Genomic DNA, 27,313 nt, shown 5'->3' on the forward strand with positions numbered 1-27,313 from the left:
ACACGGGACGTTCAGAGAAAAGTTTGATTGTTTCCTCTGAGTAAACAGAAACATAATTTGTTCACGTCCACTAGAGGGCAGCATTTCTATCACAATGCAATCATCCTACTCTGACATATATAATATGTTGGTCTCTTAAAGGGATTGTCCTGCTGTGAAGTATTGATACTCTATCCACAGTATAGCTCACCATTAGTAGGTCAGTGGGGTCCACCACCTGATCAGCTCTTCCCTGGCCCAGTGTACGTTTCTGCAGGATGCAGACAGTGCCATCCCCACTGCAGTGGCCAAGCTTGGGATTACAGGCAAAGTTCCCAATGAAGTGAACACCCGTGAACAGCTCCTCAGAGGGGTCTGGGGCAGCAGACCCCCATGGATCTCTACTGGTGGGCTATCCTGAGGACAATAGTTTACGGCTGAACAACCCCTTTAATGGATTGTAATAACGCATTTTAAAGGTCTGTGCATGGCGCCGCTCACCTGTGTGATCCTGCACCGGCCCGGTTTTGCTGTTGAGTACGGTCCACTTCAGTCCCAGCGTACTATCATGTTCCCACTTGCAGATGGTCTTCTCTGATCCCCATCCAAATCTACAGTCCAGATCGCTGGGTGGCGGCTCTGTATGAAGAAACACAGCGGCGGTGAGAAACGGTCTAAGTGGGAAGACTGAACCATCATCTGTGCGCAGCGCTACGGTATAACGTTATACACCAAGGGGTCTCCAGGACTAAGACTTGTCAGGGTCCGTCTCCCAGCACCGACTCAGGCAGCTGATCAGCCGACCCCGACCAATCCAATATTGATGACCTATCCCGAGGATACAGCATCAATATTTTAGGTCCAGAACGCCCCTTTAAATTGGCCATCAGTTATAATTATTTAAATATAGTTCCAGATTCCATTGTAAACCCCAACAGAAACAGTGCCACCTCTGTTCATGAGCTGCGTCTGGTAATACACCAGCTCCATAATGGGCATGAGATGCAATACCAGATACAGCCTGTGGGTAAATGCTGCGCTCCAACGCTTTTTCATATAAGTGGGCAGGGCCTGACTTTAGGGGTGTGGCCTGCTATAGTCACTAACATCTGCAGTGTTTCCGCAGTTAGAGCGCCTTTACTTCCATCTACAGACACCGGGCTCAGCCAGCAAGCTTTCTACAACAGTTTTCTGACATACAAAAGTTGCAGTTTTACTACATGTCCCAAAATTGCAACTTTATGCCAAGACTTGGCATTTTCTCAAGGAGTGGGCAGGGCCTATTGTTAGGGGGCGTGGTCATGTAAGGCCTATAGTGTATGCCTTATATCAGTAGCCTCCCCCTGCTGGCAGCTCAATAGGATTACATCTGGCGCATGGAGGTGCTGCCAGATGCAATAAATGTAGTAGGAGGCTTCTACCTTTTAACCCCTTCCTGCTGCCGCTCTTTTTCATTTTCTTCCTCTTTTATATCTCCTGTTCTCCTGCTACACGAGGGATTGTTTGTTGCGGGACGAGTTACATTTTTCAGAGATACCATATAATGTACAGGGAAACTTAAAACATTTCTAAGTGGAGGGAAATGGAAAACAATACAGCGGTGCAGCTTGCGGGGGCGTTTATTCCATGAATTGGTACAATTATACCCAATTTATAGAATTCTTTTTACCTTGTTTCCCTGAAAATAAGACATACCCTGAAAATAAGACACAGCATACTTTTCCAGAATTTTTGAGGTTGCAAAATGATTTTTCAGGGTTTTTGAGGATGCTTGAAATATAAGCCCTACTTCAAAATTAAGCCCTGCTAGCAGTTAGTTTAAAAAGTCAATTTAAATAGTGTCCAGGCAGCTATATGTGTAAACACGTTAAACCTTTTTGAACAAAAATTAATATAAGACACTGTCTTATTTTCGGGGAAACACGGTAGTAGTTTACCAAATGTGCTTTTCATCGCCATCTTTGGACCCCCACAGCTTTATTTTTTTTTGATCAGGTGATGTGATCGTTTTCTGTACGGCGTTCCGTATTTTTTTATTAATGCCAATTTCGGGTAAATACAACTTTTGGATCACTTTTTATTCCATTTTTTTCTAGTCTAAAAGGAGACCAAAAAGTGCAATTCTGACGGCGTTCATCGTTAAAGATAAGTAATGGGATATTTTAATAATCTGGACTTTTGCGAACGCAGCAATGCTACATTTTTAAAAAACTTTTTAATGTTTTGATGAGACAATTGGAAAAAGTAGTTTTTTTAAACTTTGACTACTTTTTATATATTCTACTATCTTTACTTATTTTTACATTTTTTTAGTCCCCACCGGATCTTGAACTTATGATGGCAGCAAAAGAAAAAGTGCGAGGGCAGAAATGGTGCAAAAAAGGAAAAGAGATACTTTATTCCTCCATACGGATGTGCGGCGTTTCGACTTGGTGGTCTTTATCATGCTTGATGACTACCAAGAAACGTCGCCTATCCGTATGGAGGAGTAAAGTATCTCTTTCCCTTTTTTGCACCATTTCTGCCGTCGCACTATTTCCTTTGCTGCATTAGTGGATCCTTGATGTGGGCTCCTGTCTGGGACCGGGCATTTATCTGCCTCGCTGGGAGCGGCTATCCGGGTTGTGCTGCTGGCAAACGGTTTTCTTCCTTGATCCCTCCTACAATAAAGTGCAATACCAAAATATTGCATTATACCGCACTATGACAGGCCGTCTATCAAACAGCCCTTAAGGGCCGGCCTGCAGGCCTTCAGAAGGCCCCAGGCTGCCATGACAACTGGGCGGCATCTCCCAATCACACTTGTGTATGGGGGGCTGTTCTGGACCCTGAATGCCACCCGTGGTATTTAAATGCTGCTGTCAGAACTGACAGTGGCATTTAAAGGGCTAACAGGTACAATCGGCATGAATGTTGATCGTGGCTGTTGCCGGCGGGTGTTCGATGTCGAAGTTGGCCGACACCCGCTGTGTACCTAGCGGGTTTGGCTGCCGAGTCTGCTGTATACATGTAGGGGAAGGGGTTAATATATCTGGCACAGGAACACTGGAGTCGATGTTACATGGACCAATGTATGAAACCAGAGGCGAAACTAGGAGCCCTTAGGCCCCCTGCAGAATTGGTAACAGGGCCCCCCTACCTGCCATGTGCTGTTTATAATCCTGGGGTGCTGGTAGGGGGGCCTTTGGGCCCCCCAGGCTCCTGGGCCTGCACCCTCTATAGTTATGCCCTGTATGAAACAGCGGTCCAGAGAAATATTCTCCGATGTCTCACACACAATACAAATATGGTTGCGGTGTAATCTGCGCCATTGTGTACAAAGAAACACTGATAACCGATATGTAAAGAATTGTATGATTGTTGGTAAGAAACAATAAGAACAAAACAAAGTAAAACAAAATAAATAGATGACTGAAAGTAATTTTCTGGGGCGGGGAAGGGGGATTTTTTACACAAAAAGGGCGTTTATCTAGTTGTCAACTATTGGTTTGCAGTTTGCAGCTTGCAGTTACATAGTAAAGGCCACTAGATGTCACTGTGCACCAAATGTCCTCTATTTACAAAGGCGCAACACCCAAAAACGTCTTTGGCGTCCTGCGAGGGAGCCGCTATTAAATGACATTATGAGCGCCTATAAAATTGTGTGCGCTCTCTTGCGAGCTTCCAGCAGCCGGACGCAATGTAATTGCTTTCCTTAAGGTCTGGGAGGATGAATAGAAGGATGTGAGCGACAGATAACGCCAATCTTGTTTATGTTTTTGACTTCTGCTGCCCGCTGCAAAAAGGAAAAAAAAACACGTCCACATCCTTTCAACTCCCCGACTGCTCGCTGCACAAGGAAGGAAACCGCCTCAAAGAACAAAAAATATTCTTCCAGGAATGTCGCCGTTGTTCACAACAAAGTCAAATAAGGTCTTAAGACATCCGACATCCTTTCCCGGCTGCGACATAATTCGCCCATGATCTAATTGCCTTCATTTTTTGGATTTTAAATGCCATATCCTCAAAAAATAGCATTTACAATTGGCCGTTTCCCCATCTGTTGCCAAACAATGTGATACTCTGCAGAGAAGACTCCAGGAACAATGTGATACTCTGCAGAGAAGACTCCAGGAACAATGTGATACTCTGCAGAGAAGACTCTGGGAACAATGTGATACTCTGCAGAGAAGACCCCGGGAACAATGTGATACTCTGTGGAGAAGACCCCGGGAACAATGTGATACTCTGCAGAGAAGACCCCGGGAACAATGTGATACTCTGTGGAGAAGACCCCGGGAACAATGTGATACTCTGCGGAGAATACTCTGGGAACAATGTGATACTCTGCAGAGAAGACTCTGGGAACAATGTGATACTCTGTGGAGAAGACCCCGGGAACAATGTGATACTCTGTGGAGAAGACCCCGGGAACAATGTGATACTCTGTGGAGAAGACCCCGGGAACAATGTGATACTCTGCAGAGAAGACTCCAGGAACAATGTGATACTCTGCAGAGAAGACTCTGGGAACAATGTGATACTCTGCAGAGAAGACCCCGGGAACAATGTGATACTCTGTGGAGAAGACCCCGGGAACAATGTGATACTCTGCAGAGAAGACCCCGGGAACAATGTGATACTCTGTGGAGAAGACCCCGGGAACAATGTGATACTCTGCGGAGAATACTCTGGGAACAATGTGATACTCTGCGGAGAAGACTCCGGGAACAATGTGATACTCTGCGGAGAAGACCCCGGGAACAATGTGATACTCTGCGGAGAAGACTCCGGGAACAATGTGATACTCTGCGGAGAAGACCCCGGGAACAATGTTATACTCTGCGGAGAAGACCCCGGGAACAATGTTATACTCTGCGGAGAAGACTCCGGGAACAATGTGATACTCTGCAGAGAAGACTCCGGGAACAATGTGATACTCTGCGGAGAAGACTCCAGGAACAATGTAATACCCTGCAGAGAAGACTACGGGAACAATGTGATACTCTGCAGAGAAGACTCTGAGAACGATGTGATACTCTGCAGAGAAGACCCCAGGGACAATGTAATACTCTGCAAAGAAGACCCCGGGGACAATGTGATACTCAGCAGAGAAGACTCCAGGAACAATGTGATACTCTGCAGAGAAGACTCCGGGAACAATGTAATACTCTGCAGAGAAGAGTCTGGGAATAATGTGATACTCTGCAGAGAAGACTCCAGGAACAATGTGATACTCTGCAGAGAAGACCCTGGGAACAATGTGATACTCTGCGGAGAAGACTCCAGGAACAATGTGATACTCTGCGGAGAAGACCTTGGGGACAATGTGATACTCTGCAGAGAAGACCCCGGGGACAATGTGATACTCTGCAGAGGAGACTCCGGGAACAATGTGATACTCTGCAGAGAAGACTCCGGGAACAAAGTGATACTCTGCAGAGAAGACTCCGGGAACAAAGTGATACTCTGCAGAGAAGACTCCGGGAACAATGTGATACTCTGCAGAGAAGACCCTGGGGACAATGTGATACTCTGCAGAGAAGACTCCGGGAACAATGTGATACTCTGCAGAGAAGACTCCAGGAACAATGTGATACTCTGCAGAGAAGACTCCAGGAACAATGTGATACTCTGCAGAGAAGAGTCTGGGAATAATGTGATACTCTGCGGAGAAGACCCCGGGAACAATGTGATACTCTGCGGAGAAGACTCTGGGAACAATGTGATACTCTGCAGAGAAGACTCCGGGAACAATGTGATACTCTGCGGAGAAGACCCCGGGAACAATGTGATACTCTGCGGAGAAGACTCCAGGAACAATGTGATACTCTGCAGAGAAGACCCTGGGGACAATGCGATACTCTGCAGAGAAGACCCTGGGAACAATGTGATACTCTGCGGAGAAGACTCCAGGAACAATGTGATACTCTGCGGAGAAGACCTTGGGGACAATGTGATACTCTGCAGAGAAGACCCCGGGGACAATGTGATACTCTGCAGAGGAGACTCCGGGAACAATGTGATACTCTGCAGAGAAGACTCCGGGAACAAAGTGATACTCTGCAGAGAAGACTCCGGGAACAAAGTGATACTCTGCAGAGAAGACTCCGGGAACAATGTGATACTCTGCAGAGAAGACCCTGGGGACAATGTGATACTCTGCAGAGAAGACTCCGGGAACAATGTGATACTCTGCAGAGAAGACTCCAGGAACAATGTGATACTCTGCAGAGAAGACTCCAGGAACAATGTGATACTCTGCAGAGAAGAGTCTGGGAATAATGTGATACTCTGCGGAGAAGACCCCGGGAACAATGTGATACTCTGCGGAGAAGACTCTGGGAACAATGTGATACTCTGCAGAGAAGACTCCGGGAACAATGTGATACTCTGCGGAGAAGACCCCGGGAACAATGTGATACTCTGCGGAGAAGACTCCGGGAACAATGTGATACTCTGCGGAGAAGACCCCGGGAACAATGTTATACTCTGCGGAGAAGACCCCGGGAACAATGTTATACTCTGCGGAGAAGACTCCGGGAACAATGTGATACTCTGCAGAGAAGACTCCGGGAACAATGTGATACTCTGCGGAGAAGACTCCAGGAACAATGTAATACCCTGCAGAGAAGACTACGGGAACAATGTGATACTCTGCAGAGAAGACTCTGAGAACGATGTGATACTCTGCAGAGAAGACCCCAGGGACAATGTAATACTCTGCAAAGAAGACCCCGGGGACAATGTGATACTCAGCAGAGAAGACTCCAGGAACAATGTGATACTCTGCAGAGAAGACTCCGGGAACAATGTAATACTCTGCAGAGAAGAGTCTGGGAATAATGTGATACTCTGCAGAGAAGACTCCAGGAACAATGTGATACTCTGCAGAGAAGACCCTGGGAACAATGTGATACTCTGCGGAGAAGACTCCAGGAACAATGTGATACTCTGCGGAGAAGACCTTGGGGACAATGTGATACTCTGCAGAGAAGACCCCGGGGACAATGTGATACTCTGCAGAGGAGACTCCGGGAACAATGTGATACTCTGCAGAGAAGACTCCGGGAACAAAGTGATACTCTGCAGAGAAGACTCCGGGAACAAAGTGATACTCTGCAGAGAAGACTCCGGGAACAATGTGATACTCTGCAGAGAAGACCCTGGGGACAATGTGATACTCTGCAGAGAAGACTCCGGGAACAATGTGATACTCTGCAGAGAAGACTCCAGGAACAATGTGATACTCTGCAGAGAAGACTCCAGGAACAATGTGATACTCTGCAGAGAAGAGTCTGGGAATAATGTGATACTCTGCGGAGAAGACCCCGGGAACAATGTGATACTCTGCGGAGAAGACTCTGGGAACAATGTGATACTCTGCAGAGAAGACTCCGGGAACAATGTGATACTCTGCGGAGAAGACCCCGGGAACAATGTGATACTCTGCGGAGAAGACTCCAGGAACAATGTGATACTCTGCAGAGAAGACCCTGGGGACAATGCGATACTCTGCAGAGAAGACCCTGGGAACAATGTGATACTCTGCGGAGAAGACTCCAGGAACAATGTGATACTCTGCGGAGAAGACCTTGGGGACAATGTGATACTCTGCAGAGAAGACCCCGGGGACAATGTGATACTCTGCAGAGGAGACTCCGGGAACAATGTGATACTCTGCAGAGAAGACTCCGGGAACAAAGTGATACTCTGCAGAGAAGACTCCGGGAACAAAGTGATACTCTGCAGAGAAGACTCCGGGAACAATGTGATACTCTGCAGAGAAGACCCTGGGGACAATGTGATACTCTGCAGAGAAGACTCCGGGAACAATGTGATACTCTGCAGAGAAGACTCCAGGAACAATGTGATACTCTGCAGAGAAGACTCCAGGAACAATGTGATACTCTGCAGAGAAGAGTCTGGGAATAATGTGATACTCTGCGGAGAAGACCCCGGGAACAATGTGATACTCTGCGGAGAAGACTCTGGGAACAATGTGATACTCTGCAGAGAAGACTCCGGGAACAATGTGATACTCTGCGGAGAAGACCCCGGGAACAATGTGATACTCTGCGGAGAAGACTCCAGGAACAATGTGATACTCTGCAGAGAAGACCCTGGGGACAATGCGATACTCTGCAGAGAAGACCCCGGGGACAATGTTTTACACCTCTGGTGCCCAGAAGGTGACGCGTGTGAAGTGCGATTCCCCCGAGGACGGCCGTGTTTGTGCGTTCCGAATACATTAATACTAGCCGCCTGGATTCTACACAATTACGGGGGTCCTGACTAGACCAAGGAAACTGGGGGGATCCATTGTAGAAAGTTTCACAATCCGGCACGAACCGGCGCTGCGCAGGAATGTAGTCAGTGTTTACGAGGTCTGCCGTGATACGCCACTTCCCGTAAAGCAGCGCGGCGGCCGGACTGCGCAGACCTCTGTGTTGGGGCGCAGAGCAGCCGAGATGCGTCTTCATATACCGCGGCGGCGGGGTGTCAGAGAGACCGCTGCTTGTCCTAATAAATCCCCCTGTTTGGACTTGGATACGATTCGACCTCCTTTTCTTAGTAATAGGGGTGCCAAGGGGTTCACTTACTTTCCCTGCCCCTGTAAGGTCATTACCTGCCAAGAACGGCTTCCGTGGGAAAGAACATACTTTGGCGAAATAGTTTTTGCTGCAGCAATCGCCTCAGGCGTCCCTGTAGATGCCGTCCTATGTAGCTCATGCTAACGGCCCTGGGAGCGGGAATGGCGCCGCACTGCAATAATAAGAATAAGTGCTTGCGGACTGCTCTGGTTTCCATGGCGACAGCACATCTGGAATTACTCTTTAGAGGTCGTCCGTTTGTAGTTATCTGTACGGTTCGCACTGAAAATGGGATGATGGGAATATAGAGAGACGCACGGCACCGCGAGGGACCGATCACGATGTGTATTATCACCATGTATTCCTCGTGCATTATGTATGTTCACGCACGGCACACTGACCGCCCATTTATTAGAGCCACGCCCCTCTCACAATTGGCGCCCCCTGTATGGTAATTCCCCCCGTGACCCCGGAGTGCGGCATAAAATCACTTGAAGTTTTCTGCGGATCACTTTCAGTGTGAATCCACATTAGATGGAAGATCCAGCGATCGGAGCGACTTCCAACGAGGCCGGGGTCTCACCGCCAACCGCGGCGGGTTTTCTCGTGTAACGGTGTGGAGATTACACAGAGAATGGCGCGATAGTAACAGGCCTGTGGGGACTTCCCAGCGTTGTTGCGCGCTCCAAGTGTCCAGCGGTAAGCTGCCCGGTGGTTTTGCGCTGTACATGAGGGGCTCATCGCTAGTAGCGAGCTCTCCGTGCCGCCATATTGAATCCATTATTAACACCTTAGGCAAAAAATAAGAAAGACCCCCAAATGCCCCCCTGTCTAACCCTGACGGTGACATGCGGGGGGCTCGGATATTTAGCGCTGATGTTGCTGGAAAACAAGTCATTATTTCTCGCCATCATCTGGTTTAATTAAGTTTGCAAATAAAAGGGGGGTAAAGGAGAAGTTTTGTAAAAGACCTCGTTAAACCCGCTGCCAGGAAATCGGGGGCTGCTTAGTATTCACACAAACATGGCGCATTCCTGAGCTCACCATGGAGAAGCTGCGAGCGGAGGGGACGGACAGGACGCGGGCGGCCGGAGGCCAGAAGATGTCATTGTGATGGGCGCTGCCGTGGCGCCATTTATCTTGTTAGGCTGAGTGCGACATTTTATTCTTATGGCTTGTAAAGCTGATGGAAGCGTCACCCGAGTAGTTAGAACCGGGGGAGGAGCCAAGGTGATAAGAATGGCGCAGGAAATGACCGGTTGGGGGCAGAAACAGTTCTGGTTCATCTTGTTTTGTTGTCTTGTGCAGGAGAACGACTCTGCGCTGAGCGGGTAACATGCGTGACGGCGGTAACCGGTCTGATGGCGGAATAGGGCGTCACCTGGGGTGGGGGCGGGGACTCTTGGAGGCATCTGATATGCTGGATAGAGGTCACGTGATATAATGTGGCCGTGAAGGGGAAGAGAAGGAGCAAGTGCCAGGGAGTGCGAAGTGCGATGCAGGCGAGATCTACGCCGATCAGCACGCGACACATGAAAAGGGGGCGTGGCCAAGAGGAGATTTATGAATGGCTGCAAAGTATGGGTCTGAAGTGAGGCAATCGAGAAGCGGCAAAAGCGTGAAAAAAGCGTATAACACGTTTACCAGGATGCGCCAAATCAGTAAGATGCCACTCCTGCAGCCGTGCAAGAACAAGTACGAAGTAGCCAACCCCTCTAAGCTGCCCATAGCGAGGCGGTAATAATGTCCCTCCCCCAGTAATCTCCTCCTGAGTCGTCATCAAGTCCGTAAAAACTGCACTGGGTGCGCCAAAGTAGCCTTGTATTTAAAGGCGTTGTCAGAGCTGAACTACTGATGGCCTATCCACAGGATGGGTCATCAGTCATTGAATGGTAGGGGTCTGCTCTTCAAGACCCCCAGCAACCAGCTGCTATTTGGCCCCCTGTGTGCATAGAGCCGGACGCAGGCATCTCCATGCACGTCGCAGCGGCCCAGGCTGGAATCGCAGGCACAGCTCCCATTTAATTCATGGTAATACCAACCCAGGCGGATGCATTGGGTATACAGCTGTCCGCTTCCAGCTCCGTTGGCAGCAGGCCGGAAATCAGCTGATCGCCGGGATCTTCAGCAATGGACCCACACCAATCAATGGATGGCCAATCCTGTTCATTAGTCATTGGTAGTTCAGACCTGGACAACCCCTTCAACTCCAACTTGACCATGATGTTGTAGAAAGGACAACCGAGACATGGCGCAAGGGTCATCGCCACGCTCAGCGGCCATGCTCCTGCTACAGTATGGCGCCACTACAAGTACCGTATCGGTCTTACCTGATTTGGTGATGTCCTCGACGGTCGGCGGCTCCGTACTCTGAATCGTTGTTCCCGCTGCAACAAATAACAGAAGACATCAACAATGTTTGTTAGAGAATCGCGGATTCCGATAAAACACGGCGGCTAAATGTAACGTCTGTAATGATGGTGATAAGGCCATCAGTCACCGTAATAGAGCGCCAACGCTGCGCGGATCATTCTGATGCCCCTGTATCACATTCATCATCATTAAGCATCCTCTGATGTCGGGGGAGGGGCGAGGAGCGCAGGGAGCCGTTTGATTGGCGTCCATTAGCTCTCCTTTACTTTTAATATGTTGAGTGCATGGATAATTGGAAAACAGCAAATGTTGTGTTGGCAGTCGTCATTGGCACAGAGAGATGGCTTATTGGGTAATTGGTGAGAACCAGCTGTGCCCCGCAGGAGGCCAACCATCTACCACCAATTACAGAGTGCAACGGGCGTCCGCCGGCGGCTCTCTGGCTGCCGTGTGGCAGCTGAGATTTCAGTTTGCTCAGAGCCGCCAACAATGAACATGGAGCTACCACCTAAAGTGGCCCCCCATGTCCTCATGTCAGGGGGCTTTGTAGTCTTGGCCTCAATGACTCCAACAAGGTCTTTCTCTCCCACCCTCCCTCATACTGGCTCTCCTTAGATTTGGCTTCATGGGCTGTGAATGTGTCATGTAGGTGGTTCACACTCTTTTATGATAATCAAGTCTGACATCACCCATTGACAGTGAATGACGGACCGCCCACTTGACCCATTCACAGCAGCGGGAGCCAAATCTAAGAAGAGGCGGTAGGAAAAAGCAGGGCGAATAGAAAGAAAAGATAGACATCGTTAGAGTTAAAGAGGTTGTCCAGGGTTAGAAAAACATGGCTGCTTCCTTCCAAACACAGCGCCACTCTTGTCCATAGGGTTGCGTGAGATGTTGCAGCTCAGCTCTGTTGGAGTGAATGGGAGCCGAGCTGCAATACCAGATACAACCCACGGACAAGGGGGTGCTGTGTTTGGAAGAAGGTATCCATGTTTTTCTAAGCATGGACAACCATTTTAAAGGGGCTATCCCAAAATCTAAACTTATACCCCATCCCAAGGGTAACAGATAACTTTATGATTGGTGGGGGTCTGACCATTGAGAACCCCACCGAACCTGAGAACGAGGCTTCCAAATCCCCCTCTTCTCGCCACTGCAGGGATGTTTCTCCCACCCTCAGTGACATCACATTGAATAGGGTGATATCCAAGTAAAAGCGTTGTAGAGGTGCACTACAGAGAATGGCCTGTAGGGGGCAACAGACAGGCATTCTGGTGCCTGAGAAAAGGGAAAACGCCCATAGATGTGGTCAGGAAGTTGAATATAAGGGTACATTCCTGCTAAACCCAGGGAGATGTTGGCTGAGAGAGCCAGAGCGGACCTGTGCAGCAGAGCTAAGCTGCTGCAGGCTAGTGGCCTAAGAAAGGCCAGAGTCTGGCAGGGGTGACCACCCTAGCCTTGACACCCAGGTGGGGTGTGTATGTGGACTTTTATGTTTTGTTGAAGAAACGCTATATGGACTCTGTTTACGTTGGTCGTACTGTGAATAAAGACTGGCAGGAGCCAGGTTTAAAGGAAACCCGCGTCTCCAGAGAGTAATTCTACGTGGTCGGTGCCAATTCCGGTCTGAGAGTTGGCGATCCGCAGGCAAGTGCACCCCGCTTGCTTACAGCGTCCATGACTCTATTCATTTTACACGTGGACGGTTACAACTGTGCATTCTCTCTGACCAAAGAACTAAGGAGGTAACTAGGGAGGTACATGCAACCGTTATCAGCTGCATAGGGCTAGTCATCTGATGGACCAAGTAGCATTGATAAATGTAAGGTTCTGCACATGGGCAGGAGAAACGGATGTCACCAATATACTAAATGGGGTATTGCTAGGGAAAAGTGATATGGAAAAAGACCTGGGGGTACTAGTGGACTGTAGACTTAACTGGAGTAACCAATGCCAGTCAGCTGCTGCAAAAGCAAATAGAGTCTTGTGGTGCATTAAAAGAGGTATAGGGGCAAGGGACGAGAACATTATCCTTCCATTATATAAGGCACTTGTCAGGCCCCACATGGAATACTGTGTGAAGTTCTGGACACCGGAGCTCAGGAAAGACATTGCATTGCTTGAGGGGGTTCAAAGAAGGGCAACTAAACTAATAAACATAATGGGAGGACTGGAATACCCAGAGAGGCACCAAAACTGGGATTATTTACACTGGAAAAAAGACGTCTAAGGGGCAACCAAATAACTATGTATAAATACATGAGGGGACAATACAAGGATCTCTCCCAGGATCTGTTTATACCCAGGCCTGCGACGGTAACGAGAGGGCATCCGCTGCTTCTAGAAGAAAGCAGGTTTCTTCTCCACAGAAGGGGGTTCTTTACTGTAAGAGCAGCGAGACTGTGGAACTCTCTGCCTGGGGATGAGGTGATGGCAGAATCCATAGAGGAGTTTAAGAGGGACTAGATGTCTTTCTAGAGGGGAAGGATATTACAGGATATAGACATTAGGTGACCAGCGGGGTTGGTGATCCGGGTCTACAGACAGGTAGGAACTATCAGAGGTTGATCCGGGGATTATTCTGACTGCCTTCATGGAGTCGGGAAGGAACGTTTCCCCCCAAAATGGGGTAAAATGGCTTCTAATTCATTGGGGTTTTTTTTGCCTTCCTCTGGATCAACAAGGGGAGTAGAGACAGGCTGAACTAGATGGACATTGCCTTTATTCAGGCTAACATACTATGTCACTATGTTACGCTGAATGGCTCTTTTTATTGGAGCCTTGGCCCTTAATTACAGCCACCAGCCCTCTCATAATTGGCGCTCCCCTGCATAGAGATTCTTGTATCAGTGAGCAGCGGAGAAACATCTCCTGGTCAGATAGATTTCTGTTGCTGATGGGAGGTCAGAATTTGGTGCAAGCAGCATGAATCGCTGACCCCTTCCTGTCAGCCGGTCAGAACATGTCAGCACCGCCATCTAATCTGCAGCAACTACAAGAAGCTTCCTGTCCGCAGGGGCCGGTATTCCTGCAGGACCATTTAATCACCGAGTCGAATCTACACCGCGATGAATCGCTGAGGGTCACTAGAGTCCAACGCTACCAGATGCATAAAAGGATAGTTTAGTTTGGAAAACCCGTTTTCTAATACTTTATTAAAGAATTCAGCGTTAATAGAGGGATCTTATTTAAGCCCTGAACAATTACAAAAAACATCTCTTCCCCCTGGAGGAGCCGGCGCTTCATGCTTTGCACAGAGAGCCCATTGATTTTAATGGGAATTGTGCAATCCCTCATGGTGCCTGCGGTGGCGCTACAGAAGAAAGTAAACTCTTGCTGCCAGGATCTCCCAGATCGCAGCATCAGCATTCCCTGTGATCAGATTATTGGGGAGACCTTTGGGTAGATCCCAAATGGAACCACCCCCACCTGATTTGTAACTCTTGGTAGGAATGTTCAGATCTTCGTAGCTGCAGAGCGTTCCACAGGCGGCTGTCATGTAACGCCGATCGTGGTCCCTGCGATCTGCTGTTAGGCATCTAAACTTTACATCAGTTCGTAGAGTTCATAGCCAAGTGCGACTCTATCAAAGCCAAACTACCTATTTACTAGTAATTTAGCGAACCGCCAAGAAGTCATTCATTTCTTTCCCTCTCAGCCCTCAATAATGACAATATTAAAAAGTCCAAAAAAGTTCAAAAACTTCCTAGCTGAAAAAATATTATTTTTCCTCCCAAATGAACTCTATGGGTGTCCATTTACTGCGATGCACTTTGATGTGAAGCGAAGCTGGCATCAATTAGAACACGATTCGCACTGGCCGGGCTGGTAACAATTAGCGGGACTCGTGTCGCTCAGGTGGTTTGGATCCGTTTTATAGCCTACATGAATTGGCCCAACGCTCCGCGCCCGGCGATCGCGTTACATATGAATGGCAGATTGTGCGACTTGTTGAAAATATTAACAGGTGTCGCGGATCTCAAAGGCAATCCAGACAATTATGGGATTATTGGTTTTACAACAGTTGGGGGAAACTCAAATATCCGGCCCCCATGTCCACCTTTCTGGGGAGATAATGAACGTTTGAGCCGGGAAAGAAAAGCGGTTATAACGATCTGGAAATGATGGCGCACAAAACGGCAAAAACATCCCCTCCTAATATCGTGCCGATTCTTAACAAGGAACATGTGGTTAAGATTGCCGCTCTTCGGCGGTTTAGATTACGCTTCACATAGTTGGGTTTCAAGTCTAATAAGTTTGTACTGTTTAACCCCTTCAGAACTGCTGAATGCATATAAACGCCTTGCGCTCGTGAAGTGTGTATGGAGGGGCTTGGCAGCAGGGTCCGCTGCATACCCGGCAGCTATCAGCCGTTAACTGCCGTGATCACAGCCAGCTCTGATTGGAGCCGTTAACTGTTAACAAGCAGCGCTGACCGCTTGTCTAAACAGTCAGCGGAATGCAATTGGGAGGGGGTGCCTACTGAAGTCTCCCAGGGCTGCCATGCATAGATGCCAAGTCCTGCCCGAGGCAACATAAAAAAAAAACATTTAGTGCAATAATAAAGTACTGCAGTATATAGTACAAGCAAAAGTTAAAAAAATACTAAATGTTCCAAAACTCTCCTTTTACCATAAAAAACGACGCAATTAAAAAGCCCTCACATATTTGGTTTTGCCGTGTATGGAAAAGGCGCTATTAAAATATCACAATACTTCTCCCACACAGAGAAGGCCATGAAAAAAAAAATGACGGAACACCAGTATTGCAATTTTTTTGGGTATGCTGGTTCCCAAAAATTAGAATAAAAAGTGATCAAAAAAAGTACACACCCCAAAATTGTGCTAATAAAGCTGCAGCTTTCTGCGTAAAAAAAAAAAAATCCTCCGGGCGCATTCAGACGACCGTATATCGGCTGAGTTTTCACGCCCAGCTGATATACGGTGTCCCTCTCTGCAGGGGGAGAAGGCTGGAACAGCCGGGAGCAGTGCTCTGAGCTCCCGCCCCCTCTCTGCCTCCCCTCCACCCCCCTGCACTATTTTCAATGAGAGGCGGGCCAGGGCGGAGCTAATTCCCAGAACTTATCCCAGCCTCCTCTGATTGCAAATAGTGCAGAGGGGCGGAGAGGAGGCAGAGATGGAGCGGGAGCTCAGAGCACTGCTCCCGCCTCTTCCAGCCTCCTCCCCCTGCAGAGAGAGACGCCATATATTGGCCGGCGTGAATGCCCGGCCGATATACAGTCATCTGAATGCGCCCTCAGACAGCCCAAAAAAATAGAAAAAAGTCCCGGGTCTGAGAATTCTCTAAAAAAGCAATTTTTGTCTTAGAAAAAAGCTTCTTTAATTTTAAAAAATAGGAAAACATTAAAAAACGACATCAATGTGATCTCGCCGTAACTGTACCGACCCATAGAGCAAAGTTTATATGTTATTTTTACTGCACTGTGAACTCTGTAACAACTAAACCCACCAACAATGGTGCAAGTATTTAGTTTTTTTTCATTTCTCTCCACTTAAAACTTTTAAAAAGTTCTTCTGTTCATATAAAGTTCATTAAAAAATACAACTGGTCCCACAAACAACAAGCCCTCATACGGATATGTCAATGGAGAAATTATAAAGTTATGGCTCTTGGAAAGCGGGAACGAAAAACTGAAATGATAAAAATTAGCAATCTCTGTTCCTGAAAGGGTTAAGAATGAGAATTCTCAATAAGTAAAATGTAAATGACCAAGGAGTGAAACTCTACCCCGGACTATTGTTGTGCCCTCACCATACTAAGAATAGCAGGCTTAGTTTAATGAAATATTCGGGGTTAGACAATGAAACTCGGTCCACATCCCCCCACCCCTCCCCCACCCAAATATTTAACCATCAGGACTTGTAAAACTCCTATAAACCGCGGAGCAGGTGACGTGTTAATAACTTATAAAGTTTTATGATGTGGAGCCAAAAGGGTCTGCAGAGATTAATGAATTTCTAGCTTTTAAACCTGTCGCAACTAATTACATGTGATTTATTTCTTTGGCTTTGGAGGTTGATACGGCGAAAGAAAACACGTTTTTTTATTGTTGGGTCCAGTTTACGGCTCAAACACAACGCCGTGTTAGCGATTAGTGTTGTGCTGATTTATACTCCAGCGCCTGAACTGCGCCACAATGCCTCTAGGAAAGAACGCCTATGCAATGTAGAATGTAATGCGTCATACAGGACCGGACTTGTTTCAGCACTTCAGGCGCCATCCTTCCTGTGTTTAGGAGAGGAAAGGGTGCAAAATAAAAAAATAAGTCATATTTGCCTCCTTAAGTGGCCCCCTTGTCTAATACTGGAGCGCCGATCCTGGAAGATGCTGCAGTGGTCACATGCCATTCATTGTGCAGGTGACTGCTCAGCCAATCACAGTCTTCATCGATCACGTGACACAATCACCACTGAAGCCTATGGTGGACATTGTGTGCCCTCCAGGAGTCCACTGCAGGTATGAATGGGGGGGGCGGATGACTCCTCTCTTATGAGCCCAAGTTTTTGGGACTTGTAAGGGCTGAACGGACCCCCAAAACACCTCCTACATTGTTCCCATTCCGCTCTAGAGGGCTTCATGTTTCATCAATGGCAACAATAAATAGTTAATTCACCTGTCAGCTTGTAGTCCTCGCTGGTCCCGCTGTGGCAGGGGATCTGCTCGTCATCGCAGTCATCTTCAGCGCTAATCTTGGGCGTGGTGGGAATAACGGTCGGTGCTAAAAAAACAGCATTGTGAGCTTTAGGTTCCAGGTTACTTCTCTCACCATCATGTTTATGCAGACGTTACACACTGTGGACTTACATCGTCTCTCCAATTAAAGGGACCGTATTACCGCCTGCATATCTATTTAAAACCACATAGCGGGATATTTTTAATTTTTCTCATCTGTTTTCATTCTCTCATTGTAGATTCTGTTATTCTACTGTCTGTACATGACAATCGGGCGGCCATCTTGCCTGAGCTGCGATTAACAGCATTTAGAGATATTCTTTACAGCAGTTTTATAGACCAATCATACAATGGACAGAAACCAACCCATGGACTTCTGTAGGAGAGTGCTGTGGGTATGCTCTGTGACCTGTGCAGGGAGGAGGTAAGCTGTGACATCACCTATAGACTTGTATAGCACAGTCCTGTGGGCATGTTCTAGATCTGTGCAGGGAAGGGAAGGAGGTGAGCTGTGACTATTGTGAATGGTGGACACTGTGTTATCTATATATAGGTATCCCCCTCTCAGTGTTATCCTGTCTGTGATAATAATGAGATGACCTCTGAGAGGTTTCCTCTACAGAACAGGAAGTGTCAGACTATTATTAGGCTTAGTGTCAACTGTGCGGGGAGGGGGGGAGGTGAGCTGTGACTATTGTGAATGGTGGCTCCTGTGTTATCTATATGTAGGTGTCTCCTCTCAGTGTTATCCTGTCTGTACGGGGAGGGGAGGAGGTGAGCTGTGACTATTGTGAATGGTGGTCCTGTGTTATCTATATATGGGCTTCACCTCTCTGTGTAATCCTGCCTGTACAGGGAGGGGAAGAGGTGAGCTGTGACTATTGGTAATGGTGGATCCTGTGTTATCTATATATAGGTGTCACCTCTCAGTGTAATCCTGCCTGTACAGGGAGGGGAGGAGGTGAGCTGTGACTATTGTGAATGGTGGTCCTGTGTTATCTATATATAGGTATCTCCTCTCAGTGTAATCCTGTCTGTTCAGGGAGAGGAGGTGAGCTGTGACTATTGTGAATGGTGGCTCCTGTGTTATCTATATATGGGCTTCACCTCTCAGTGTAATCCTGCCTGTACAGGGAGGGGAGGAGGTGAGCTGTGACTTTTGTGAATGGTGGCTTCTGTGTTATCTATATATCAGCATCACCTCTCAGTGTAATCCTGCCTGTACAGGGAGGGGAGGAGGTGAGCTGTGACTATAGTGAATGGTGGCTCTGTGTTATCTATATATGGGCGTTCCCTCTCAGTGTAATCCTACCTGTGTAGGGAGGGGAGGAGGTGAGCTGTGACTATTGTGAAAGGTGGCTCCTGTGTTATTTACATATAGGTGTCTCCTCTCAGTGTAATCCTGTCTGTGATGATAATGTCTATTGAAAAGTTTTCTCTACAGAACGGGCAGCTTAGTGGTCGGTGTGAGAACTGTAGGATTTTAGGAGTTTCATAAAACATAGATTGTGGCGTCAAAAAAAAAAAAAATCAACAAAAATTATTTAAAAATATGTTTAACGTTAAAACTTATACAACTTATAACTTCATCTCACATTTTGCAGGTCCACATGGTAGACCATTATTAAAACCACAACAGTGCGATCAGGTGATGACGTGGAGAGCGGATAACGCGTCCAGTAATTTATCCAACACCCAGTCTTCCATGCAGTCCACTCACACTAGCCAAGGGACTGGACCTGTGAATCCTCACGCTGATCCTCCTTCCTCCCAGCCTGGTCACTCCAGGAAAAGGAGAGATTCAGAACAGGCATACTCCCAGGAACTCTTCTCAGGTCCCTTCCCTGAGTCACAAACAACGGTTCATGAGCCGCCTGAGGAGTTTGCTGTGACCGATGTCCAAAATTTGGACCTTTCACAGTCTCAGAGTGATGAGGGTGGGGACTTCCAAGAAGCGTCTCAAGAGGTATATGTTGATGATGATGAGACACAGTTGTCTGTCAGTGAGGTTGTTGTTAGGGCAGTAAGTCTGAGGGAGGAGCAGACTGAGGATTCAGAGGATGAGCTGGTGGATGATGAGGTGACTGACCCCACCTGGGTTGGTAATCCTACTGAGGACAGGGCTTCAGAGGGGGAGGCAAGTGCAGCAGCATGACAGGTTGGAAGAGGCAGTGGGGTGGCCAGGGGTAGAAGCATGGCCAGAGCAAGTAATCCCCCAACTGTTCCCCACAGCACCTCCTCACGGCAAGCTCCCGTGCAGAGGGCTAGGTGTTCGAAGGTCTGGAGGTTTTTTAATGAAAACGCGGATGACCGACGAACAGTGGTGTGCAACCTGTGCCGCAATAAGATCAGCAGGGGAGCCACCACCACCAGCCTCACCACCACCAGCATGCGCAGACATATGAAGGCTAAGCACCCGACGAGGTGGAACGAAGGACATTCACTGCCTGCGGGTCACACCACTGCTTCTTCCCCTGTGTCACATGCTGGCACTGAGATACAATCCCCATCCGAGGACGCAGGCATTAGTGTCTCCCGCCATGCATCCACCCCTTCACCTGCAGGGTCCTCCACTGCCTCCACCAATGTGTCCCAGCGCAGCGTTCAGCTGTCCATAACACAAAGATTAACCCTTTCCAATCCACTGTCTGACGTCTAAAGACATTCTGATTAAGGGGCTGTACAGCTTCAATGTTGGAAGACATCCGGCAGGGTATTCTTACTGTATATTACTGGCTGCCCTGTTGTCGGGGGCCTCTCCGGCATGTAACATACTGCAGTACTGGCTCTAGCCAGCAGATGCCGGCATTGTATAGTGACAGAAAGAGAAAGCCCCCTAGGGAACCCTGAATCCAAAACTGGATTGCAAAGGGTTAAAGCATAAGCTCAAATATGCAGTCACCCACCCACCTGCACAAATCGCTAAACATGCATATCTCCAAACTGCTGAGCCTGGAGATGCTGCCATATAGGCTGGTAGAAACTGAGGCTTTCTGCAACCTCATGGCGGCAGCCATTCCTTGCTACTCGGTCCCCAGTCACCACTATTTTTCCCGCTGCGCCATCCATGCCCTATACCAGCACGTGTCACGGAATATCAACCATGCCCTCACCAACGCGGTTACTGGGAAGGTCCAATTAAACACCAACATGTGGACAAGTGCTGGCGGGCAGGGACACTACATCTCTCTGACGGCATATTGGGTGAACTTGGTGGAGGCTGGGACCGAGTCTGATCCTGGGTCCGCTCACGTGCTACCCACATCGAGGATTGCGGGTCCTACCTCGGTCATGATTTTTCCGACGCTCGGTCAAAATCGGCCTCCGTGGCGGCATTTTTGGGCATCCACTGGAGCACGGAGGTTTGGGGCGTGGGGCGATTCTTTTCATTTTTTTTTTTTCTCTTTGCAATCTTCCTCAACTGGCAGAAGCGTCGTTGTGTGCCCGGTTGCTCGGAAGGGGTGCCCGGGTCAGACGGTCACCCGCCAGCTTCCATGGCTGGACAGGCAGAGTGGGGACTCGGGGGCACCGTGGCTCTGTCTCAAAGGGAGGTGGCTGCAGTGCGTTGACTCAAGTGTGCATGTCCCCACTCGTTCTCAGTGCTTTGAGAAAATAGGTCAAAGACCACCAGCTCTCGCCCAGTACTCCCGGACAAAGGCGGGTTCACCCGAACCCCCGGGACGAGAGGATAGGGCCACTCCTCTTTCGCGTGCCGCTCCGCGCAGGGGCAGTATTGTTTCGTCGGACTTCAGGAGCCAGAAGGACCAGCCTATGGTGTCCCCGTGCTCCCGTTGGCGAATTAGGCGAAGGCGTGCGCCTTACCCTGTCTGGGATGGGGGCAGCTGGACGCTACGCTGGGAAAAATTTCAGTACGCTGTGGACGCAGGCTCATGCCTGTGTCCTGGGGGGGATTGGACAGCAACACAGGAGAAGAGGCAGTGGTGTCACCCACAGCTGGTGATTGGCCTTCGTTCCACCTAGTGTGGTGCTTAGCTAAAATGTTCCAGCGCGTCTGCCTTGCTGATTATGGTCTGGCCCAAGTAAATTGTTAGGAGGGTGACCACCAGGCTCTTGCCCACAATTTGGCTTAATAGTGGGACCTGGGAGCCTCAGATGCACCATGCATGCTGCCCCTGCTGTTTCCTATCCGTTTCTGTGTTGTTTCCATCACTTTCTGATGTTTTCAGGTGAATCACACACCCTCCCCTATGCGGAGCATGGGTCACCTTGAAAAATGCTCAATGGGGTTCGTTACTTGAAATGAGCTCTCGAGCATTACGGAAAGTTTGACTCGAGTAACGAGCACCCGAGCATTTTGGTGCTCGCTCATCTCTAATGATTAACCTTCATTTAGTTCAAACCAGAAAATCCTTTTAAGTAGCTGTAGAGATAAGACATTTTCTGAGCATTTTTTTTTTGTTTCTTCTTTAAATGAAACTATTTCTAAAAGTTTTCTCCATCTTCAGAAATGACCTAATGCTGCGTTATGGAATGCAATCCGTTTTTTTTCTGTATCTCCTCTAAGCTCATGAGTTCCCAACAGAGATAGTAGTTAGACAGCCCAGGGTCGTTAGTGGAATGCCAGATTCCCGTCTTTCTTTGTAGTGATAAGACATAGAGATGCCCTCCAGCTCTGAATACTTAATGGGGCTCAGATCTAATCCAATTCCAATGCATCTGATCCAAAAAGCCAACAGCGCGGTCATGAGAAAATATTCTGTGGTTCCATTTAAGTGATGCGCTGCTTCCACGATGAACATGCCTATGTCCCCGACGGGCAATCCTAATCAGTTCTCGGGACCCGGGCCTTCTTCACCCCACAACACTGTACATAAGTCAGAGCTGACTTTGATTCATTAACCAATTAAGAGCAAGACACAATGTGGCCATTTGCTGGAATAATGCTAGGCCCCTAACAATATACATTAGCGATGATGACAGATGCAAATGACCATAATGGGCCATCTACAGGATGTGGAGAGAGGACACTGTGTGCAACATTAATGCTCCCTCTATTAGGGACCGTAAATCCAAGTAAATTGGCTGTAGGATAGATTATCAATGAAGGAACACAAAAGCATTAGCGATAATGTAACTGTACAATAAATATATGTCAGGCAGATGGAAATAAGGAAGCATGTGCGCATATATAATGCACGGCCGGCCGCGGATTTACCTTCAACTTCACAACCCAAAAGCTCCATTCGCAGCCCAAGTCCCAACACCGATGCTCTTTCAGGAATGATACGGATGAATCTGGTTGGGATGGATGCAAAAGTGCGCAATTCTGGAGTATCGTAATTTGTATTGCCTTCAAATGTCTAGAAATACAAAATTCAAAGTATATTAGCAAGATTCTTGTCAACTAATGAGCGGCCATCAGATCCTACTGGCTCAGGAATGGATATTGTCCTCCATCCTAGCAAATATCTCCAGATGTCTCCCAACCATCCGGGATTCAGTGGGAGAGTCCCGCCATCACAAGAGGCAGAAGACCCATCCTACAGAGAGGGACATACTGCCGGTGCAGCTGAGACAATATTACTGTAAGGGGGTCTTTGAGGGTCAGTATCACTGTGAGGGGGTCTCTGGGGGACAATATTACTGTGAGGGGGTCTTTGAGGGTCAGTATCACTGTGAGGGGGTCTCTGAGGGACAATATTACTGTGAGGGGATCTCTGAGGGACAATTTTAATGTGAGGGGGTCTCTGAAGGACAATATTACTGTGAGGGGGTCTTTGAGGGTCAGTATTACTGTGAGGGGGTCTCTGAGGGACAATATTACTGTGAGGGGGTCTCTGAGGGGCACTATTACTGTGAGGGGGGTCTCTGAGGGACAATATTAATGCGAGGGGGTCTTTAAGGGACAATATTACTGTGAGGAGTCTCTGAGAGACAATATTAATATGAGGGGGTCTTTGAGGGACAATATTACTGAGGGGGTCTCTGACGGTCAGTATCACTGTGAGGGAACAATATTACTGTGAGGGGGTCTCTGAGGGGCACTATTACTGAGGGGGTCTCTGAGGGGCACTATTACTGTGAGGGGGTCTCTGAGGGGCAGTATTACTGTGAGGGGGTCTCCTAGGGTCAGTATTACTGTGAGGGGGTCTCCTAGGGTCAGTATCACTGTGAGGGGGTCTCTGTGGGACAGTATTACTGTGAGGAGTCTCTGAGGGACAATATTGATGTGAGGGGGTCTTTGAGGGACAATATAACTGTGAGGGGGTCTCTGACGGTCAGTATCACTGTGAGGGGGTCTCTGAGGGACAATATTACTGAGAGGGGACTCTGAGGGGCACTATTACTGTGAGGGGGTCTCTGAGGGGCACTATTACTGTGAGGGGGTCTCTGAGGGGCACTATTACTGTGAGGGGGTCTCTGAGGGGCACTATTACTGTGAGGGGGTCTCTTAGGGGCAGTATTATTGTGAGGGGGTCTCTGATGGTCAGTATCACTGTGAGGGGGTCTCTTAGGGCAGTATTACTGTGAGGGGATCACTGAGGGGCACTATTAATGTGAGGGGGTCTTTGAGGGACGATATTACTGAGAGGGGGTCTCTGAGGGACAATATTACTGTGAGGAGTTTCTGAGGGACAATATTACTGTGAGGGGGTCTCTGACGGTCAGTATTACTGTGAGGGGGTCTCTGAGGGACAATATTACTGAGAGGGGGTCTCTGGGGAAAGTATTGCTGTAAGAGGGTCACTAAGGTACATTATTACTGCGCGGGAACACTAAGCAGTCCTATTACCTTAAGGACTCTCTAATGGGCTATATTACTGTGGGCAGTATTATAGTAAAAGGTCACTGAAGGACACTATTACTGTGAGGGGGTCTCTTGAGGGACAATATTACTGTGAGGGGTCATTATGGGGCAGTATTATAGTAAAAGGTCACTGAAGGACACTATTACTGTAAGGGGGTCTCTGAGGGACACTATTACTGTGAGGGGGTCTCTTGAGGGACACTATTACTGTGAGGGGGTCTCTTGAGGGACACTATTACTGTGAGGGGTCATTATGGGGCAGTATTATAGTAAAAGGTCACTGAAGGACACTATTACTGTGAATTATCACAAAGGGCGTAGTTTAGCATATGAGGAGCAGGGCCTAATTTTAAGGAATTACCACTGTGTGCTGCAATAATTGACCCTCTTTTCGCTGTACCAGGGTCGGGGCGTACGATGTAACTGCACCGCGGTCTACATTATACACATTAATGTAAAGATGCCATAGAAATTGACGTTCATCCAATATATTAAGTAAGACGGGCTGTCAACTATCCCATCACTTGGTATCGCAGCGCCCCAGGCAACTACCTGCCTGAACGTGTCTAGCAGAGAAGCTCCAGCCGCATCATGGAATACATTATGCATAATCACCTTGTTCGGGTTCGTACCGATTGCGTCTGGCAGCGACGGAATGAGATCCACTTCCAGCAATTTGTCATCTAATCAAAGGATATTTAACTGAAGGTTCCTCTATTATTTGTACGCCGGATTAACCTGATGCCAGCGTTAAAGATTTAAAGGTGTCAAACTTCATTCTTGTAATGTGACTCAAGTCGAGACTCATCCTTGGGACTTTCTAGAATTCTCTTTTATTATAAAGGGTCTTGGAATATTTAGCATCAATAATGCGGCCCGTCTAACGGACGCATCTAGTTCTATGAATATTAGATATAGATGAAAGAGCTACATATAAAGCCGTGCCGCTAATCTTGTTCTCTGATTCCCCGTACATCATTCTCAGCCTCTGGTGTTGCGAAGACTAAAACCTGAACTTGGGACTCGGTGTAACGCGGTCCTCTTACTAGAGATGCATCAACTAATCTGATATTTGGACCAATTGGCGGCTGTCAAGTTGTATAGATCCAGCCGGCAGTCAGATCCACCAAGCTCTAGACCAGCCCATCGGTCGGGGCGCTTGTTTCCTTACCTTTGCTTTGTTCTTCTTGGAGTCCATGATATGTTCCCAGTCTTGCCCGTTATTGCTATATCCAATTTTGAACTTTCTCATAAAGACTTTATTCTCCCTGTGTTTGCCACCCTGAATGATAATTCCACGGACAGTCTTCTCCTCTCCCAGGTCAATCTGCAGCCATTCATTGGTGTATACATGTTCAGCTGGGGGAGGAAGTGCCCAACCGTTGTGGCTGGTTAACAGACGGGCATGCTCCGGAAGCCACTTGCGATCAACCTCATTTGAAGCTGTAATTTGGGAATCGGATATGAGTCCGGAAACCATTCCTAACATTCCAGAACATGGATAATCTGCAAGATAGAAGACGATGAAATATGGAAATGTGTTTTATCTTTATATATAAAATAGGATGTAGGTACGTATGTATGTATGTGCCTCCATAACTCATCAACACCTGGAGCATTTTCAACCAAACTTGGTACATAGATAACCCATCCCATGGGGACAAATTTGGTAGGGTCAACACAGCGTTTTTGATTTTTAATTACGCCAGTATTACACAGACCTCCTGCTCCTCAGATAATAATATATTACACAGATGACCTCCTCCTCATATACTAATATATTAAATCAGTACACACATATATGCCCCCACACACATTTAAATTCTTTTCATGTCTAAAAGTAAAATTAATGGTCAACGCTGGGAAATTAGCTACCGTGTTTCCCCGAAAATAAGACAGTGTCTTATATTAATTTTTGTTCAAAGAGGTTTAACCTTTTTACATGTATAGCTGCCTGGACACTATTTAAATTGACTTTTTTAAATTAACTGTTAGCACGGCTTAATTTTGGAGTAGGGCTTATATTTCAAGCATCCTCAAAAAGCCTGAAAAATCATATTGCATCCTCAAAAATTCTGGAAAATCATGCTATGTCTTATTTTCAGGGTATGTCTTGTTTTCAGGGTAACAGGGTAGTTATTTATATAGTGGCAGCATATTCTGCAGAATTAAGGTATACACTTTATTGACAAAAGTATTGAACGCACTTAGCAGATGATATAATTGGATTTTTAGGAGGCGACTTGCGGCCGTCGGAGGGAGCGCCCGGCGCAAGCCTGGCGGCGTGCCCTGGGCTGTTGTGGCATCGCCCGGGGGTCACCTGGTTGGGTTGGCGTCCGGTCTGGGGTCAGGCGTGGGATCCGCTGCGCTGCTGAGTGGGGCATCTGCGGCCGGGCTTGGAGTTCCCCTGTTAGGGGGCGTGGCCATTCTATATGCATTACCGGCCAGCGTGTCACCAAGTCCTGCCCCGACCTAGGCGGAGCTTTTGGTATTCAGCTCCACAGACACTATCAGTCCCTGCCAGTGTTTGCTTGTTCTCCAGCTAACACCCACTCAGGTTTCTCTCCTAGTCTGCTGACCTGGTTTTGCTCTGACTTGGATTTAGTCTGTTCCTTGTTTGTTCTTTGTTGGTTACTTGGCGCTCTAGTCCGCTGTTATTTATACAGTTTGTCTCTCGGTTAGTTGGTCTCTCCTGTCCTTGTCCTGGAGTTGCCATCAGTGCAGAATGGGGACCGCCGCCCAGTTGTTGCCCTGGGGTTTAGCCCAGGGCGGCAAGTAGGTAGGGACAGGGGAGAGGGTTGGTTGTTAGGGACTTCCAGTCTTCCGTTCCTAACCGACCCTGACATGGATTTTATTACCATTTTTCAATCTTGTGTTGGCCGCCATTGGCCTTAATGAGTGCAGTCACCCTCCACGGCCACTTTCC

At 47.9% G+C, this 27,313-nt stretch overlaps 1 protein-coding gene across 1 annotated transcript in view; it reads right to left on the bottom strand.

The window, feature by feature from the left end:
- Positions 1–27,313, bottom strand: part of NRP1 (neuropilin 1) — a 186,358-nt gene that overhangs the window by 14,574 nt on the left and 144,471 nt on the right. Inside the window, exons 10-14 of the mRNA XM_066585201.1 lie at positions 25,559–25,893; positions 22,795–22,939; positions 17,560–17,664; positions 10,883–10,939; positions 481–618 (exon numbers count right to left, since the gene is read on the bottom strand). Coding sequence (XP_066441298.1) covers positions 481–618; positions 10,883–10,939; positions 17,560–17,664; positions 22,795–22,939; positions 25,559–25,893 — 780 coding nt within the window. The remainder of the gene's footprint in view (positions 1–480; positions 619–10,882; positions 10,940–17,559; positions 17,665–22,794; positions 22,940–25,558; positions 25,894–27,313) is intronic.

This window comes from Eleutherodactylus coqui, chromosome 12, assembly GCF_035609145.1.
Source record: "Eleutherodactylus coqui strain aEleCoq1 chromosome 12, aEleCoq1.hap1, whole genome shotgun sequence".
Lineage (NCBI taxonomy): Eukaryota > Metazoa > Chordata > Amphibia > Anura > Eleutherodactylidae > Eleutherodactylus > Eleutherodactylus coqui.